The sequence below is a fragment of the Eutrigla gurnardus genome (assembly GCF_963514095.1).
Source record: "Eutrigla gurnardus genome assembly, chromosome: 13".
NCBI classification, from domain to species: Eukaryota; Metazoa; Chordata; class Actinopteri; order Perciformes; family Triglidae; genus Eutrigla; species Eutrigla gurnardus.
The window spans coordinates 19,928,480-19,945,347 of record NC_139936.1 but is presented as its reverse complement, the minus strand read 5'-3'; the positions used below and the strand labels follow the sequence as shown (position 1 = coordinate 19,945,347).

General features: G+C 42.7%; 3 protein-coding genes across 3 annotated transcripts; all 3 read right to left on the bottom strand.

The window, feature by feature from the left end:
• Positions 1 to 530: 530 nt before the first annotated feature.
• On the bottom strand, positions 531 to 2,719 carry LOC311023212 (zinc-binding protein A33-like). Its single transcript, XM_084024916.1, has one exon. The coding sequence runs from the start codon at positions 2,379 to 2,381 to the stop codon at positions 945 to 947; it is 1,437 nt and encodes a 478-aa protein (XP_083881042.1). The 5' UTR covers positions 2,382 to 2,719; the 3' UTR covers positions 531 to 944.
• Positions 2,720 to 2,856: 137 nt separating this feature from the next.
• LOC311023610 (zinc-binding protein A33-like) lies at positions 2,857 to 4,929 on the bottom strand. The gene has a single exon (XM_084025574.1). It carries the CDS (start codon positions 4,504 to 4,506, stop codon positions 3,049 to 3,051), a length of 1,458 nt encoding a protein of 485 aa, XP_083881700.1. The 5' UTR covers positions 4,507 to 4,929; the 3' UTR covers positions 2,857 to 3,048.
• A 7,076-nt stretch (positions 4,930 to 12,005) lies between these two features.
• On the bottom strand, positions 12,006 to 14,559 carry LOC311023609 (zinc-binding protein A33-like). The gene has a single exon (XM_084025573.1). The coding sequence runs from the start codon at positions 14,444 to 14,446 to the stop codon at positions 12,986 to 12,988; it is 1,461 nt and encodes a 486-aa protein (XP_083881699.1). The 5' UTR covers positions 14,447 to 14,559; the 3' UTR covers positions 12,006 to 12,985.
• Positions 14,560 to 16,868: the final 2,309 nt, after the last annotated feature.

Below are 16,868 nucleotides of genomic sequence, written 5' to 3'. Positions count from 1 at the left end.
TACAATAAAAAAAAACAATTCAGACCGTAACACATTTATTGGTATCTCAAAATGTCACAAAATGGAAAATAATCGGTGACTTTTAAATGATAATTTAAATAGAAAAGTGAATCGTTTCTGTGTTTACTAACACATCAGGTTGCAGCACAGCTTTGATGTGTGTTGATAGACGTTGGGACAGAACTCATTCTATGTTTCTGACCAGAATATTAGCTGAAAGTGTCCCCACTTCGGCCCTGGACAGGAAACAAACAGCAGCTCCGCTTCACTTTGCTCAGCAAACGACGCAATAAAGATTCATGTTAGAGATGAAGAGGGGACCACTGGTCTTTAAGTTTTAATTTATATTATTGGAAATGAGACTTCCTTCTGACATGTGGGTGTGTGATGCTGTTTAGTTAACTGCCAGCTATACTTACTAAAACATCGGTGCCAACATGAACAAAGATAAAACGTAATTTATTAGGAAATAAATTCAAAAATTTGCTCAAATTCAAGGTTTTGTTTTTATTTTTCTGCAATTTTCTGAAAAAAACCATCAACAGATTAAATGACAATAGGAACAGACTTTAGTTGCAGCCCTAATCCACACAATCTTCAAGTGTATTTGATGGACTTGTTACATTTTGTTGCACTTTTGGGCTGCTCTCATGTGGATTTTACCTGGAAGAGAAATATTATCAAGCAATATATGCAGAAGTTTCTACAGTTAAAGAAACACAAATAAGGAGTTTGTTGGTATGCATGAAACTACAGTAATGTATAGAATATGTCTAACAATCAACAGTCACACTTGATCGAGAGAAAACATGGAGATTATTACATCAACATTCACCGTTTGGTCCATTCTGAACAGGAAATCATGTTTTATTTCAAAGAAAACATTTTTAAAATCTGATTAAATGACGACCACCACTATAAAACCCTAATGAATCCCTGAGAGCTCACCTTCCTCCCTGAACATCACAGAAAACCTCACTTTGACAGATTTTGATATCAGCAGTTTTAGCATCACCAGCCGATCCAATACCAAACCAGGGGAAGAGTTTCTCAGTGAAAGTGTCTCTGTGAGTGTAGATGTGAGTCATGTCATTGTAGAAAGACACCTGTCCCCCATCATAGTCCAGCTGGACTCTGATCCTCCGGAGACTCTTTTCCACTCTGACAGTCTTATTAGCTACATCAATGTATTCTCCACTGTAATATCTTAAACGCCAGATTCCATATTCTGGTGTCAGAGGTATCTTTCCCTTCCTGTCACATGACTCTTTAGCCAAACCCACAGACCAGTAAGGATGGTCTCCCACCTCCACCTCCCAGCTGTGTTTCCCTGAGCTGAAGCCCTTAGAGCCCAGAACGGTGGTATACTTAGTGTTTCTCTCTGGATTGTCAGGAAGCTGCAGGATTGTGTCTCCCCGTCTCACCCTGGTCAGATCATCAGACAGACAGAGACCAGGGTATGCAGTGTTTGGGTCCAGAATGACAGGACTGAAGTGGACCACGTCCTTCATCTTCTCCCAGACCCTGAAGGACAGGTTGCCCAGATGTTTGGCCACATTTATCAGTGCTCCTGAGACCAGCTGTGGATCAGACCGTGAGCTCTGGACTCTGGTTCTGGTCTGAGTGGATTTATACCTGCTGAGGAACGGCACGTTGTGTTTCTGCAGGTCTTCTTCAACAGCAGAGATGCTGTCTGACAGAGAGGAGATCTGCTCCTGAATCACCTTCATCTCTCTGCTGATCCTCTTCCTCTTCTGCTCCTCTTCCTCCCTCAGAGCTGCCAGTCTGGACTCCTCTTCCTCTCTCAGGAACTGGTGGAGCTTGTTGAACTCTGCTCTGATCTGTCTCTCTGTGGACAACAGCTGCTTCTTGGAGTGTTCAATCATTTCACTGTATGTTTCCTCCACTTGTTTGTGTTCGTCCCTCTTGTCCTGCAGAGACTCCAAGTCAGATTTCAGCCGCTCCTTCAGGTCACTGACTGCTTGTTCTATAGGAACCAGCTTGTGACCCTGGTGGAGAGAAAACTCACAGACAGGACACACAGCTCGATCTTCGTCCTCACAGAACCAATACGGGACTTCTGGATGTTTATCACACACAACTTCCTCTTTCTCCTTTTCTTTTACCGTCTCAGGTGAAACATTATTCTGTCTCCCAGCAAAGGAGTCAGCCAGTCCCTTCAGGGTCAAGTTCACTGTCGGTTCACCGGTTGAGGACATTACTTTACAAACGGGACAGTTTTTGTTGTTCGCTTGTTCCCAGAATCCTTGCAGGCAGCTTGAACAGAAGCTGTGGTTGCAGCTCAGAGACACAGGATCTGTGAAAGTCTCTGAACACACGTGGCAGTTCAGGAAACTTTCAAAAAGATCTCTCTCAGCCATTTCCTCTGGTGGGAATTATCCTTTAACAACAAGACTCACCAAATCTGTGTCCCTTTACGGATTACAATCCTTCTGTTGGGATCCTTCAACCTGGAATGGCGTCTCACTTCAGTAACGTCGAGTCGCTTTTAAGTTTCACTTCCTATCTTTTAAAGTTAATAAACTGACATTTGATTGTGTCACCAGCAGATGGTGCTATTTGATTTACTGTCAGATTTCACAGCAACTTTGCACATGAAGTGGCGTAACATTATTTTATTGATGTTTTATTGATTAAAACCATCAACAGATTAAATGACAATAGGAACAGACTTTAGTTGCAGCCCTAATCCACACAATCTTCAAGTGTATTTGATGGACTTGTTACATTTTGTTGCACTTTTGGGCTGCTCATGTGGATTTTACCTGGAAGAGAAATATTATCAAGCAATATATGCAGAAGTTTCTACAGTTAAAGAAACACAAATAAGGAGTTTGTTGGTATGCATGAAACTACAGTAATGTATAGAATATGTCTGACAATCAACAGTCACACTTGATCGAGAGAAAACATGGAGATTATTACATCAACATTCACCGTTTGGTCCATTCTGAACAGGAAATCATGTTTTATTTCAAATAAAACACTTTTTAAATCTGATTAAATGACGACCACCACTATAAAACCCTAATGAATCCCTGAGAGCTCACCTTCCTCCCTGAACATCACAGAAACCTCACTTTGACAGATTTTGATATCAGCAGTTTTAGCATCACCAGCCGATCCAATACCGAACCAGGGGAAGAGTTTCTCAGTGAAAGTGTCTCTGTGAGTGTAGATGTGAGTCATGTCTTCAGGGTTGTAGAAAGACACCTGTCCCCCATCATAGTCCAGCTGGACTCTGATCCTCCGGAGACTCTTCTCCACTTTGACAGTCGTAGTTCCATCAGTGTATTCTCCACTGTAATATCTTAAACGCCAGATTCCATACTTTGGTGTCACAGGTATCTTTACCTTCCTGTCATATGACTCTTTAGCCAAACCTAGAGACCAGTTGGGATTGTCTCCCACCTCCACCTCCCAGCTGTGTTTCCCTGAGCTGAAGCCCTCAGAGCCCAGAACGGTGGCATACTGAGTGTTTCTCTCTGGATTGTCAGGAAGCTGCAGGATTGTGTCTCCAAATCTCACCCTGGTCAGATCATCAGACAGACAGAGACCAGGGTATGCAGTGTTTGGGTCCAGAATGACAGGACTGAAGTGGACCACGTCCTTCATCTTCTCCCAGACCCTGAAGGACATGTTGCCCAGATGTTTGGCCACATCTATCAGTGCTCCTGAGACCAGCTGTGGATCAGACCGTGAGCTCTGGACTCTGGTTCTGGTCTGAGTGGATTTATACCTGCTGAGGAACGGCACGTTGTGTTTCTGCAGGTCTTCTTCAACAGCAGAGATGCTGTCTGACAGAGAGGAGATCTGCTCCTGAATCACCTTCATCTCTCTGCTGATCCTCTTCCCCTTCTGCTCCTCTTCCTCCCTCAGAGCTGCCAGTCTGGACTCCTCTTCCTCTCTCAGGAACTGGTGGAGCTTGTTGAACTCTGCTCTGATCTGTCTCTCTGTGGACAACAGCTGCTTCTTGGAGTGTTCAATCATTTCACTGTATGTTTCCTCCACTTGTTTGTGTTTGTCCCTCTTGTCCTGCAGAGACTCCAAGTCAGATTTCAGCCGCTCCTTCAGGTCACTGACTGCTTGTTCTATAGGAACCAGCTTGTGACCCTGGTGGAGAGAAAACTCACAGACAGGACACACAGCTCGATCTTCGTCCTCACAGAACCAATACGGGACTTCTGGATGTTTATCACACACAACTTCCTCTTTCTCCTTTTCTTTTACCGTCTCAGGTGAAACATTATTCTGTCTCTCAGCAAAGGAGTCAGCCAGTCCCTTCAGGGTCAAGTTCACTGCCGGTTCACCGGTTGAGGACATTACTTTACAAACGGGACAGTTTTTGTTGTCCGCTTGTTCCCAGAATCCTTGCAGGCAGCTTGAACAGAAGCTGTGGTTGCAGCTCAGAGACACAGGATCTGTGAAAGTCTCTGAACACACGTGGCAGTTCAGGTAACTTTCAAGAACATCTCTCTCAGCCATTTCCTCTGGTGGGAATTATCCTTTAACAACAAGACTCACCAAATCTGTGTCCCTTTACGGATTACAATCCTTCTGTTGGGATCCTTCAACCTGGAATGGCGTCTCACTTCAGTAACGTCGAGTCACTTTTAAGTTTCACTTTCCATCTTTTAAAGTTATAAACTGAGATTTGATTGTGTCACCAGCAGATGGACCAAGGTACGTTTTATCAGTCTGTTTTCTGGGAATAATTGACACAAGCAACCAGAAGCGAGCCGTTTTTTCGTTTTTGGGCAAAAACCGAAAATCAGAATTTCAGCTCATTATCTTGTTTTTTGGTTCCTACTTACAAAACGAATTTACCACTCATTATTTTGTTTCCGTCGGTGGGCGGGTCCTCTGATTGACTAGTGTGCTTCCTTGCCCTGTGCTCTTCAAAATAAAAGTTCTTCCGTTTGATAATGTCGACAAAAATATTACTGTATTATAGACACTACAGACACAGAGGTCCTTAACACCCACAGTCAAGACTGACCCGGCTTCAAATAAAAATAATACTATTAATAATCATTTGAAAATGAGAACTTATGAAGTTATGATGTCTTCAGTGCAGTTGATGTTTAGCCACAAGGTGGCGCAGTTGTTACATGAAGAGTAGACCTCGGCTTTACTACAAAGGAGGCTCAGCATCTCCAGGCTCTGTGTTCATAATCCGGCTCAACAAAACCTAAAGTCCCAGTCAGAGTTAAAGGAGAAATCCGGTCATTTTAGACCCCATTTCCGTTGTCCTCAGGGTCATCCCGACTTATTAGAAGCAAAAAACCAGACAAAAATTGATGTTGCCTAGCCCGAGATCTGTACCTGCCTGGCAGCCTTCCAGACTCGCTCCAATGCTAACCCATTGGGGCAACTTGTATCTGCTTTCCTGGGCCCCAGAAAACAATTCCAAGACCTATGCAACACAGGTTGGGTCCGTACGAGACACCACGGCGCTCGTTTAGCTCAAATAGTGTTGCAAAACGACATAAATATGTGTGTTTTTGCATGAAGTTACTCACCTCAAATCACTCCGTAGACATTAGCAGTAGATAGCCGAGCCCCTGTCGTCCCTCCCAGTCACTGCAGAAACAAAAACGTTTTCCTCGTAGTTTTGATTTTGTATCCATAGTAACGTGCCGGGCGCTCGTCTAGCTGAAGCTATCGTTGCTATGTTGCAACATAGTCAGACATATGGACGTAACAGCTTCATGGATTTATTACGGACATGACGGCTGCACTGCTCGGTCGTTTCTTTATGGATACACAATCAAACACTTCATTGCCCATTTCCAACATAGCATCCCTCATCAGCCCATTCACAGTTCACATGCTCAGTCCTAGAGCTGTTACCTTGCGCATGGTGTTCACATGAACAGTTAATGTCTGGATGCGCTGAACCAATCAGAGACCTCTGCTGCACGGAGAGAAGTGTCTGGCGCGAGTCGATGAGGAGAGTTTTGTTCACCGCAGCAGTTCTGGATTTTACTCCGTTTGGACTCTATTTATCCTGCAGCTGTGTTTTCTGGACTCTTGCTTCTCCTTTTTGTTGATTTGCTCCGTCTTGTGCGTCCATGAGAGTGTGAGTAATACGCTATCATTCTGACACTGGTCTTAATTATATTCTGAGTGTTATGCGGCAATTAAGTTTATCGTACTGTAAGGTGTCTTGTGCATCGGTTAATTGTTGCCAATTTGATAGTCCAATTGATGTATATGACCCATGATAATATTGTTATGTTGATTAATGGAGTACCGCTGTGGTTTTCAGGTGTTTATTAGTTATGCCACGGCAGTGTAGTGAGCGTGCAGATGCGTCCATTAAGGGATCGTCGCGCATTTATTTGTCTCTCCATTTGTGCACACTATGCAAGTGAGATAGATATGGGCCTTCCTGAGTTAAGAGGTTGCTTTTCGTTGACAGTCCCTTAAGTCTCTAAACACTCAAATCTTCTCATTTATTCATCTTTTACTGTTTATCTTTACATAGCCTTATTACTGCATTATATAATTTATAACAGTCTGTTTCTGTTTATTATAATTATTGTATATGATTAATATGCACATTTCTGTTTATTTCTTTATTGTAGTAACCACACAGACAGTATCAACAGAAGAATTCCCCAATAAATGAGGGGCATCTCAATGAGAGTGTGTGTGAATTGGATTCATTAACCCATCAACATCATTCCTGTTCTTACCGGGCAACCTGTGGAGAGTGCAGATACATTATTGGAATCAGTGCCTTCTGATTTATTCATTTAAGATTAATAGGTCTCAAGTTTGGTATTCAGTAAGCCAACTCCTATTTTATACTTTGACAATACTGTCAACTATGAACCAACCCGGTTCCAAAATGGAATTAAGGATCTCATTGACATTGTGAGAAGACATGTGTAGCCTGATCTGTCGGATTGCAAAAGCTAAGCGTCTGGCCTGGAGCTTCCTGTATGGTAGTTGAGAAGTTTGTTTGACATGACATGACATGACATGAAATTAAATTTGACATGTTTTTATGATGTTATAATGTTGCCTTGTCAATGTGTTGTTTTGACAGCTTAGTATCACTCTGTAAAGTACCTGTAGATGTTAGACAGGAGTGTTATGGAGACGCTGCATTAGGTCTCAAGTGACGAACCCAGTTCAGAATGTGAAAGTAAAAGTGTGCTACTGCTGCAAAATCTCTCTTTGCTTTTTTTACCGTATGACTATAAGACTTGAAGAATCTCCTCTGTGTAACTATTCATGTAGTCAGACAATGATCAAATTAGTAGCATGAATATGAATAACAGTCCAAGCGGGTTAGGCAAGGCAAGGCAATTTTATTTCTATAGCCTGTTTTTACAGTTTGTCTCAAAGGGCTTTACATAGCATGAGCATCATAACAACATCCTCTTCCCTTAAACCCTCACATCCACTGAGGAAAAACTCCCAGGAAAACCCTTTTAACTGGGGAAAATTTGGAGAAACATCAGGGTGAGCAACAGAGGAGGGATCCCTCACCCAGGACAGGCAGACGTGCAATAGATGTTGTATACGGACAAGAAAACAGTTTATAACAGAGAATATGGAACAACATGGAAATGGTTGACAGGAGCTGCCGAAGGCAACGTCTGGTGGGCAGGAAAGGCAGGGAGAGCAGGCCAACTTAATGGGAGTAGTGGGTGGCAGACTGGGTCGTGAACAGGGAGGGCAGGCCAGTTTAACAGCGGGGAGAAGGAGGGCGATGCAGGCGGCGGTTGGTGCAGAGGGATGGAGCTGTGGAGAATCTGTGGAAACAGAGAGAGTGCGAGACGCCAAGGCCAAACTACAAGGTGCGAGAGGTAAGAAGAGGAGAGGGGGGGGGGGGGGGGTCTCTCTACTTAAATGTAGTTAGAGTGTCTGCCTCTCTGACCCATGGAGAGAGCTGGTTCCACAGTAAAGGAGCCCAGTATCTGAAGGTTTTACCTCCCAGTCTGTTTTTAGAGATATTGGCAGTCACTAACAGAACTGCATTCTGGGAGCCAAGTGATCTGGTCAGAGTAGCCAGATTCTTTACTTGAGTAGAAGTAAAAATACCTGTGTAAAAAACGACTTTGGTAAAAGTGAAAGTACTGATCCAAATATCTACTCAAGTAAAAGTAAAAAGTACAGGCTCTGACATGTACTCAAAGTATTATTAAAAGTAAAAAGTATTTCTATTGCACAATTCACGGCAAAGCAAATAACCACAAGATAATTTATCTGGAATCCATTTCATCAATGTTATTGTTTTAACAAACATTGTTCACTTAAGTTTACCTGCCAAACACAAGATGTATCCTAATGTACTTCAATATAGTCAATCGTAGGCATTTGTATTGTACACATCAGGTTTACACATCACACTTCTGAACATTAAATCTTGGACCAGGACTGGCTTCTAAACTGTGGTGTCACAAATCATGCTCATAGGCCCAACTCTTAATCAACTTTTTTAATAGCACATCAGGCAACAGTTGCTTCTCACTGTACAGGTGGTGTGTCATTGTGAGTGGCACACCCAGGGACTATACGTATGAAAATAACTAAGCTTCTCTAGCCATTATCTGGTACAAAAAATACTGTGTCCCTGCCAAATAAAATAAAAATGAAACAAATTTGCACACTGTGCAGTCAGTGAAGCTCAACTGAAAAACCCTTCACAATTAGGCCTAAAAAAAAAAAAAGTTTGGTTCATGTTGGTTGTCAGTTGAGGTCATGGGTAGGTAGGGAATTTATTTTATTTTATTTATTTATTTATTTTTTTCCAGTGGCAGCGAATGATAGGTAGGACTCTTTTTTTTTTTTTTTTACAGCAGCAATGGATACTCCCAGCATGTTACAAACACACACACACATTTTTATATGAACAAAATATGTAGTCAATACAAATGCTTCAATTAAAATGTGCTGATTTTTAATGTGTGCAGCGGCGGCACCAGAAAATTATTATTTGGGGGGCAATGAGGGGGTCTGATTGTTTATAGGAGGTGCTAGTGAATTCTGACACCAACAAATAATACTATAATAGATGTACTGTTCCCGTGGCCGTGCTGATACACTACATATTGTCGAATGCATGTTACTAAACGTTTATCATAAAACAAACACAAGCATATTTAACTACTTTTAATGAAATGAAGTGCCAAACAAGGAGCACAAAAAACAATACAAATCCACCACAGAGAACATCTGTGGATTTACAAGAGTGTAACTGAGAATTGTAGCACAGTGTATAGTTGTATACAGTATACTCTTACAACTGTCTCTTAACTCGCTAAATATGTTTTCTCTCTCCTTCTGTTCTCCTCTCCTTCACTCTCCACTCCTGTCTTCCTCCTCTTCCTCTCCTGTAAACTCCTCCTCCTCACTCTCCACTCCTGTCTCCCTCCTCTTCCTCTCCTCTTAAACTCCTCCTTCTCACTCTCCACTCCTATCTTCCTCCCTTCTTCTCCTCCTCACTCACTCCACTCCTGTCTTCCTGTCCTCTTCCTCCCTTGTCCTCTAAACTCTGCTTCACTCGCTCTCCAATGCTGTCTCTCTTCTCCTCACCTACTACCGCCCCTTCGTCATCCTCGCTTTCATCCTCATCCTCCAAGTCCGTCATCACTCCTGCGTCCGTAAATCACCACCACCATCGTCCACTCTTATTTGCTTTTTGGCTATCACAAATCGGTCCATTTCGCTCTGTTGACACAATCGCTAACTAGCCGCTATGCATCAACCGTCGCTAACGTGAACGTCAAAGTCAGCCTGCCGTCTGTGTGCAAACCAGCCAATCAAATCGCACGACACGGGAAAAAAACAAAAACAATCACCATAGGAACGTTATAAACAATATTTCTTCAGATGATTGATTGTTAATGTCTCAGTGTCTTAATTTGTTCTATATTTGTTATAGTTTTTAATCCATAAATATTTCGAGGGGGGGGGGGGGGGGGCGCAGCCTTTGACAGGAGGGTCTTGAAACAGCATCTCGAAGGCGGACGGGTTCGTGGTACTCGTGGAGGCAGTGACGCCGCCAGCCGGAATCCTGTACGCACTGTGCGTACTTTTTTTGAAGGTGAAAAAAAAATTGATGCTGAACCGGGGCCGGATTGGAAGATTCAGCGGGCTAGATATTTAAATGATGCAAATCAGCGGGTGACACCAAACAACGTCTGCCCAAGCAAGTCAGAGCTTTTCTTTCTCTCACACAGTGACCTGGAGAGACGCAGCCGCATTTGAGACGATCGCGCGTGTGTGCGCAATTACGCATAGCGTGTGTTGGCCCCTCTCCACTACACAATACAGCTCGGCTCTAGTCTCGTCACCTCTCTGCTGCTGAGCACTGTGGGCCGAGCCGATGCATGTCTCTCTCCCCGGCCCGGGAGAGTTATCATACCGTACTGTGCGTGTGTGTCCAAGCGTGTGTGTGCGTGCGTGGAGTGCTCACAAGCGTGCGCTTGTGTTAAGTTCGGGGATGGAGGGCACAAAAAAATATTTGCACCGGGGTCTTTCACCATGATATACGCTACTGATTTCACTGATACTGAAAACATTAGATTTTGTCTTAAAAAAGTATTTTTCCATTTGTTGTTGTATTTGCCGTTTTTGTGCGTACATTGAAATTGAATCCTGGCGGCGCCGCTGCGTGGAGGACACAGATATTTGCTCTGGGGCGCACTTCAGTGCTAAATATCTGAATTGAAATAAAGCTACGATGCTACTGGAGACAACGAAAACGAAACAAAACAATCGAGACAACGCATACGTCCATCTTTCTCCCGCAACCATATAACAAGCGCTACCGATATCCAGTCGTCTGCATGCAGATCCCACGTGAAGCCGTTGTTTTCATTTAAAAACGAGAGAATGCGCTCATCTTGTACAGGATGAAGAGGTGTCTGTACAAAAACGTAATTATAGTTTGCATCAAAAAATGTATTTGTGTGTGTTTTTTTTTTTTTCTTCCCCAAGCTCATAAAATAATTTGGGTCGCACATAAATTGACAGGGTCGGTCGGAAACCGGAACCGAACAAAACAATTTTTTAGGCCTTATGACGTGTGCTCCTCAGATAAAAGTAACTCACTGTTTACACTTACATGACACATACTCGACCCCCCTCTCCAAAATATATGCAGTGTTTCCTCTAGGATTTTCCCCTAACCCTTATTTAGTCTGTACTTCCAGGGAAAGTATGCTCTACTCACTCACTCATTTCAGGAAAGCATTCTCTACTGAAGAGTGATCCAACCAACATGTATGAAACCCTCACATTGCTGTACTTAGAGTAGCCTATGGATGAGAAAATAGCACCTGCCATGTGGTTTCTGTGTAATTAAATAATAAAAACGTTTAATAACTCTCTGCATGACACATTCTTGTGCATTTAAAGAGGTATATTATTACATTACTGCATTGTTTGTGTTTTGTCCTGGGATGACAATACAAGACTTCAATGAATGTGCATTTGAGAGAGGTAAGTTTGCTTTGTATTCCAGTCAGCCTGTTATGAGCAAATTTCTATACTATAGATCAATTTCATAACATGTTCCAGGTGATACAATTAAGTAGGCTATAGGACAAAGCATAATACATCCCTGGAATGAGTGAAGCCTGCCTGCCGACATGTAAACAAAAATGTCTGTCACAACTGCCATGAGCAAAATCATTTGTTTATAGTGAACAGTAGCTACACTCTTTGTCATTGTGCAGAGTAGACAGTATGATTTGCTTGTACAGCACCTTAAAAAACTCACTGTAGCCTATATTGTATTCATAGGCACACCCAGCCTCGCTTTCAATATAACACACTCGCATTCTGTAACCAACGTCAATAAATAATAATATGTAAATAATATATTCTGAGGATCGGTTGTGCAATGTTGCGAAAATTATTACCGCAGTACCAACTAATGAAAACCAACGGAAGGCCTGGCCTCCCTATCAGTGACAGGAATGGAAAGAAATATTGCACTTACAAACGATGAAACCACCATATGCATTGAATCACTTTATATTCAGTTGACACCGGTTGCGCGTGAAGGCAGGCGCGCTGACACGTAATGTTTTTTTTAACGGCAAAAGCCGACTCGTTAACAATCAATTGAAAGACACTCTTAACACACGCTCAACCCTTGCAAACCCAGCGTCCATACACCCCAACCCTCAACCACAAAATCAAACCGTCCAAAAAAAACCGAGTCCTGAGTCCAAGCCTGAACTCCCGGCAAAAGAACAAAAAAAAAGAAAAGGGAAATGTTTGCCTCACAGTCTGAAGAGACGCCGCCGCCGCGGGTATCCTGTTACGCGGCGCAATCCCTCCATGAACGCAAGTCAGAAAAAATGTCCTTGTACTGCATCACTCTCATGATCCCCCAAAAAAGGTTAGATTCCCACAGGGTCACGGTATTTTTCCAGCAGTCGGGCCTCAGTCGTGCGCAGGTTCCCCGTACCGGATTTCGGTCAAGCATTTCCGCCCCCGGGGCGAGCGCTCTCCCCGTCCCCATATGGCATAGAAGTCCGGCCCTATCCACCAACGCGCGTTCCACACACTTGGCCGACCATTAAATTGACATGAATGGCATAATATTCCATGAGCAAAATAACAACACATATTTATCATACATGTATGCATCATACCCTCATTTATCCCAGCCAGAAAAAGGTGACTTGATGGCAATCTTTACACTTTTGGGCTGCTCTCATGTGGATTTTACCTGGAAGAGAAATATTATCAAGCAACATATGCAGAAGTTTCTACAGTTAAAGAAACACAAATAAGGAGTTTGTTGGTATGCATGAAACTACAGTAATGTATAGAATATGTCTGACAATCAACAGTCACACTTGATCGAGAGAAAACATGGAGATTATTACATCAACATTCACCGTTTGGTCCATTCTGAATAGGAAATCATGTTTTATTTCAAATAAAACATTTTTAAATCTGATTAAATGACGACCACCACTATAAAACCCTAATGAATCCCTGAGAGCTCACCTTCCTCCCTGAACATCACAGAAACCTCACTTTGACACATTTTGATATCAGCAGTTTTAGCATCACCAGCCGATCCAATACCAAACCAGGGGAAGAGTTTCTCAGTGAAAGTGTCTCTGTGAGTGCAGATGTGAGTCATGTCTTCAGGGTTGTAGAAAGACACCTGTCCCCCATCATAGTCCAGCTGGACTCTGATCCTCCGGAGACTCTTCTCCACTCTGACAGTCTTATCAGCTACATCAGTGTATCCTCCATTGTAATATATTAAACGCCAGATTCCATACTTTGGTGTCACAGGTATCTTTACCTTCCTGTCATATGACTCTTTAGCCAAACCTAGAGACCAGTAAGGATGGTCTCCCACCTCCACCTCCCAGCTGTGTTTCCCTGAGCTGAAGCCCTCAGAGCCCAGAACGGTGGCATACTGAGCGTTTCTCTCTGGATTGTCAGGAAGCTGCAGGATTGTGTCTCCATATCTCACCCTGGTCAGATCATCAGACAGACAGAGACCAGGGGATGCAGTGTTTGGGTCCAGAATGACAGGACTGAAGTGGACCACGTCCTTCATCTTCTCCCAGACCCTGAAGGACATGTTGCCCAGATGTTTGGCCACATCTATCAGTGCTCCTGAGACCAGCTGTGGATCAGACCGTGAGCTCTGGACTCTGGTTCTGGTCTGAGTGGATATATAACTGCTGAGGAACGGCACGTTGTGTTTCTGCAGGTCTTCTTCAACAGCAGAGATGCTGTCTGACAGAAAGGAGATCTGCTCCTGAATCACCTTCATCTCTCTGCTGATCATCTTCCCCTTCTGCTCCTCTTCCTCCCTCAGAGCTGCCAGTCTGGACTCCTCTTCCTCTCTCAGGAACTGGTGGAGCTTGTTGAACTCTGCTCTGATCTGTCTCTCTGTGGACAACAGCTGCTTCTTGGAGTGTTCAATCATTTCACTGTATGTTTCCTTCACTTGTTTGTGTTTGTCCCTCTTGTCCTGCAGAGACTTCAAGTCAGATTTCAGCCGCTCCTTCAGGTCACTGACTGCTTGTTCTATAGGAACCAGCTTGTGACCCTGGTGGAGAGAAAACTCACAGACAGGACACACAGCTCGATCTTCGTCCTCACAGAACCAATACGGGACTTCTGGATGTTTATCACACACAACTTCCTCTTTCTCCTTTTCTTTTACCGTCTCAGGTGAAACATTATTCTGTCTCCCAGCAAAGGAGTCAGCCAGTCCCTTCAGGGTCAAGTTCACTGCCGGTTCACCGGTTGAGGACATTACTTTACAAACGGGACAGTTTTTGTTGTCCGCTTGTTCCCAGAATCCTTGCAGGCAGCTTGAACAGAAGCTGTGGTTGCAGCTCAGAGACACAGGATCTGTGAAAGTCTCTGAACACACGTGGCAGTTCAGGTAACTTTCAAGAACATCTCTCTCAGCCATTTCCTCTGGTGGGAATTATCCTTTAACAACAAGACTCACCAAATCTGTGTCCCTTTACGGATTACAATCCTTCTGTTGGGATCCTTCAACCTGGAATGGCGTCTCACTTCAGTAACGTCGAGTCACTTTTAAGTTTCACTTTCCATCTTTTTAAGTTAATAAACTGACATTTGATTGTGTCACCAGCAGATGGTGCTATTTGATTTACTGTCAGATTTCACAGCAACTTTGCACATGAAGTGGTAACATTATTTTATTAATGTTTTATTGATTAAAACCATCAACAGATTAAATGACAATAGAAACAGACTTTAGTTGCAGCCCTAATCCACACAATCTTCAAGTGTATTTGATGGACTTTTGTTGCACTTTTGGGCTGCTCTCATGTGGATTTTACCTGGAAGAGAAATATTATCAAGCAATATATGCAGAAGTTTCTACAGTTAAAGAAACACAAAGAAAGACATTGTTCGCATGCGTGAAACTAAATAAAAAGAACACACTTTTTTAATCTGATTAAATGACGACCACCACTATAAAACCCTAATGAATCCCTGAGAGCTCACCTTCCTCCCTGAACATCACAGAAACCTCACTTTGACAGATTTTGATATAATATCTTAAACGCCAGATTCCATATTCTGGTGACAGAGGTATCTTTCCCTTTCTGTCATATGACTCTTTAGGAACCACCTTGTGACCCTGGTGGAGAGAAAACTCACTTCGGTACTGTCAAGTCACTCGTAAGTTTCACTTCCCATCTTTTTCAATTATTTCACAGCAACGTTGCACATGAAGTGGCTTAGAATTAGAAAAAATAGCTAAATGATGAAGTTTGTGTTTAACACATTTTAGAAAATAATCACCATGTCAATTCATGTTTTACATTAAATGTAAATGTACTCTTCCAAGACAGTGAACATATTGTATTGTGAAACTATTTCATTTGTGCAAAACATTTCCTCTGACATTATACATAAAAGTCATCTTTACATCTCATTGTATGCCACAAAAACATGAATGAAAAACCTAAATGTAAAAAAAGGTACACAGCCATTAATGAATCAAAGAATCGTTTCCCTCAGTTTCCACCATCAGGCCAGTTTCACCGTTCTCTCACTGGCCTCCCACAGTTTTTGATCAACACCAGGGTCTGTGCTGATGATTCCACTAAATTGGTGCCTGACAAAATTGAGAGCCACAACAGTAATTCATTTCTGCTACCCCGGACAAACACATACGTCTGACAAACACAATGGGACACTTGTGGAGGATATTAAAGGAAAAAATCTATCAGATACTGTTCAGAAGTTCAAATATTGAACCGGTGCAGCAAACACCAATGTGTAAATTAGTGACAGAAATAAAATGTTGCCAACAAAACATGGAGTTTGTCTCCATCTTGTGGCATTTACAGGAAATAAAATATATCCACACAGTCACACAGTGTGTACTTTCTGAACATAAAGGTGATGAAATTACACGTGTGAGTGTGTTGTTTCAGAAAACTGCATTTGATAGGATACAGAATAATAACATGTATTAGTGAAGGGGGTCCTGAAACAGTCCTGTCTTATCCATCTGTCCAACCTTTCTACACCGTGTTAGCATCATACAGCCCTGCTTACTGACGCAACTGGTTTAAGTGAAATATTTCTTAAGGTCTGAAACCACAAACGGTAAGAAATGGCCGTCGTCATGGTGATGTCACCCATTGGGTTGTGGACTTCGGGTTTGAAGCCTCAGGTTCAGCATTTTGTCCATTTCTATCTTGGATTTTTTGCAGCCACTCAAAGGACGTGACGATATTTGAAGCTATTTTGCAAAATCTTTACTTTTGATACTTTAAGCAAAATGTTTTGTGAATCCTTTTGTATATTCACTTTGAATGCAGGGTTTTTACTTGTGACAAAGTATTATTTCATCGTGGAATTGTAACTTTTAAAATATCTGAAAACAGTGACCGCTATTTGTGCACATGCAGGTCATACTTATATAATAGACTACTGATATGTATTTGTGCTCCAACAGCAGAGCTAGACAGCCTATCCTCAGCATTATGGCGTCCTTGTTCTGCATTTGACCCCAAATGGAGCTCTCGTTCCATGTAACACTTAACCCAAGCTCTCCCCCAGGAACTCTGAATAACTGAATACACAAGCAGAGCCTCTGCACTGATGGTTAAGGTAACTGATGTGAACAGAGACTGTGTGTGTTTTCACTTGCTGGAGAGAGCTGGAAGAAAAAGAAAGAGAGGAGGGGTGATGAATGAATATTTGATTTGCTCCTCTCCGGCCCTGAATGCTGTAATATTGATGTGGTCCAGAGGCCTTCAGGCTGGCTCTCTCAGGTACATTAACACACCGCTAGCATACCTGAGCTCTCCCTGACCTCCCAGTAGAGAAAGCCAGTGTGGTATGAT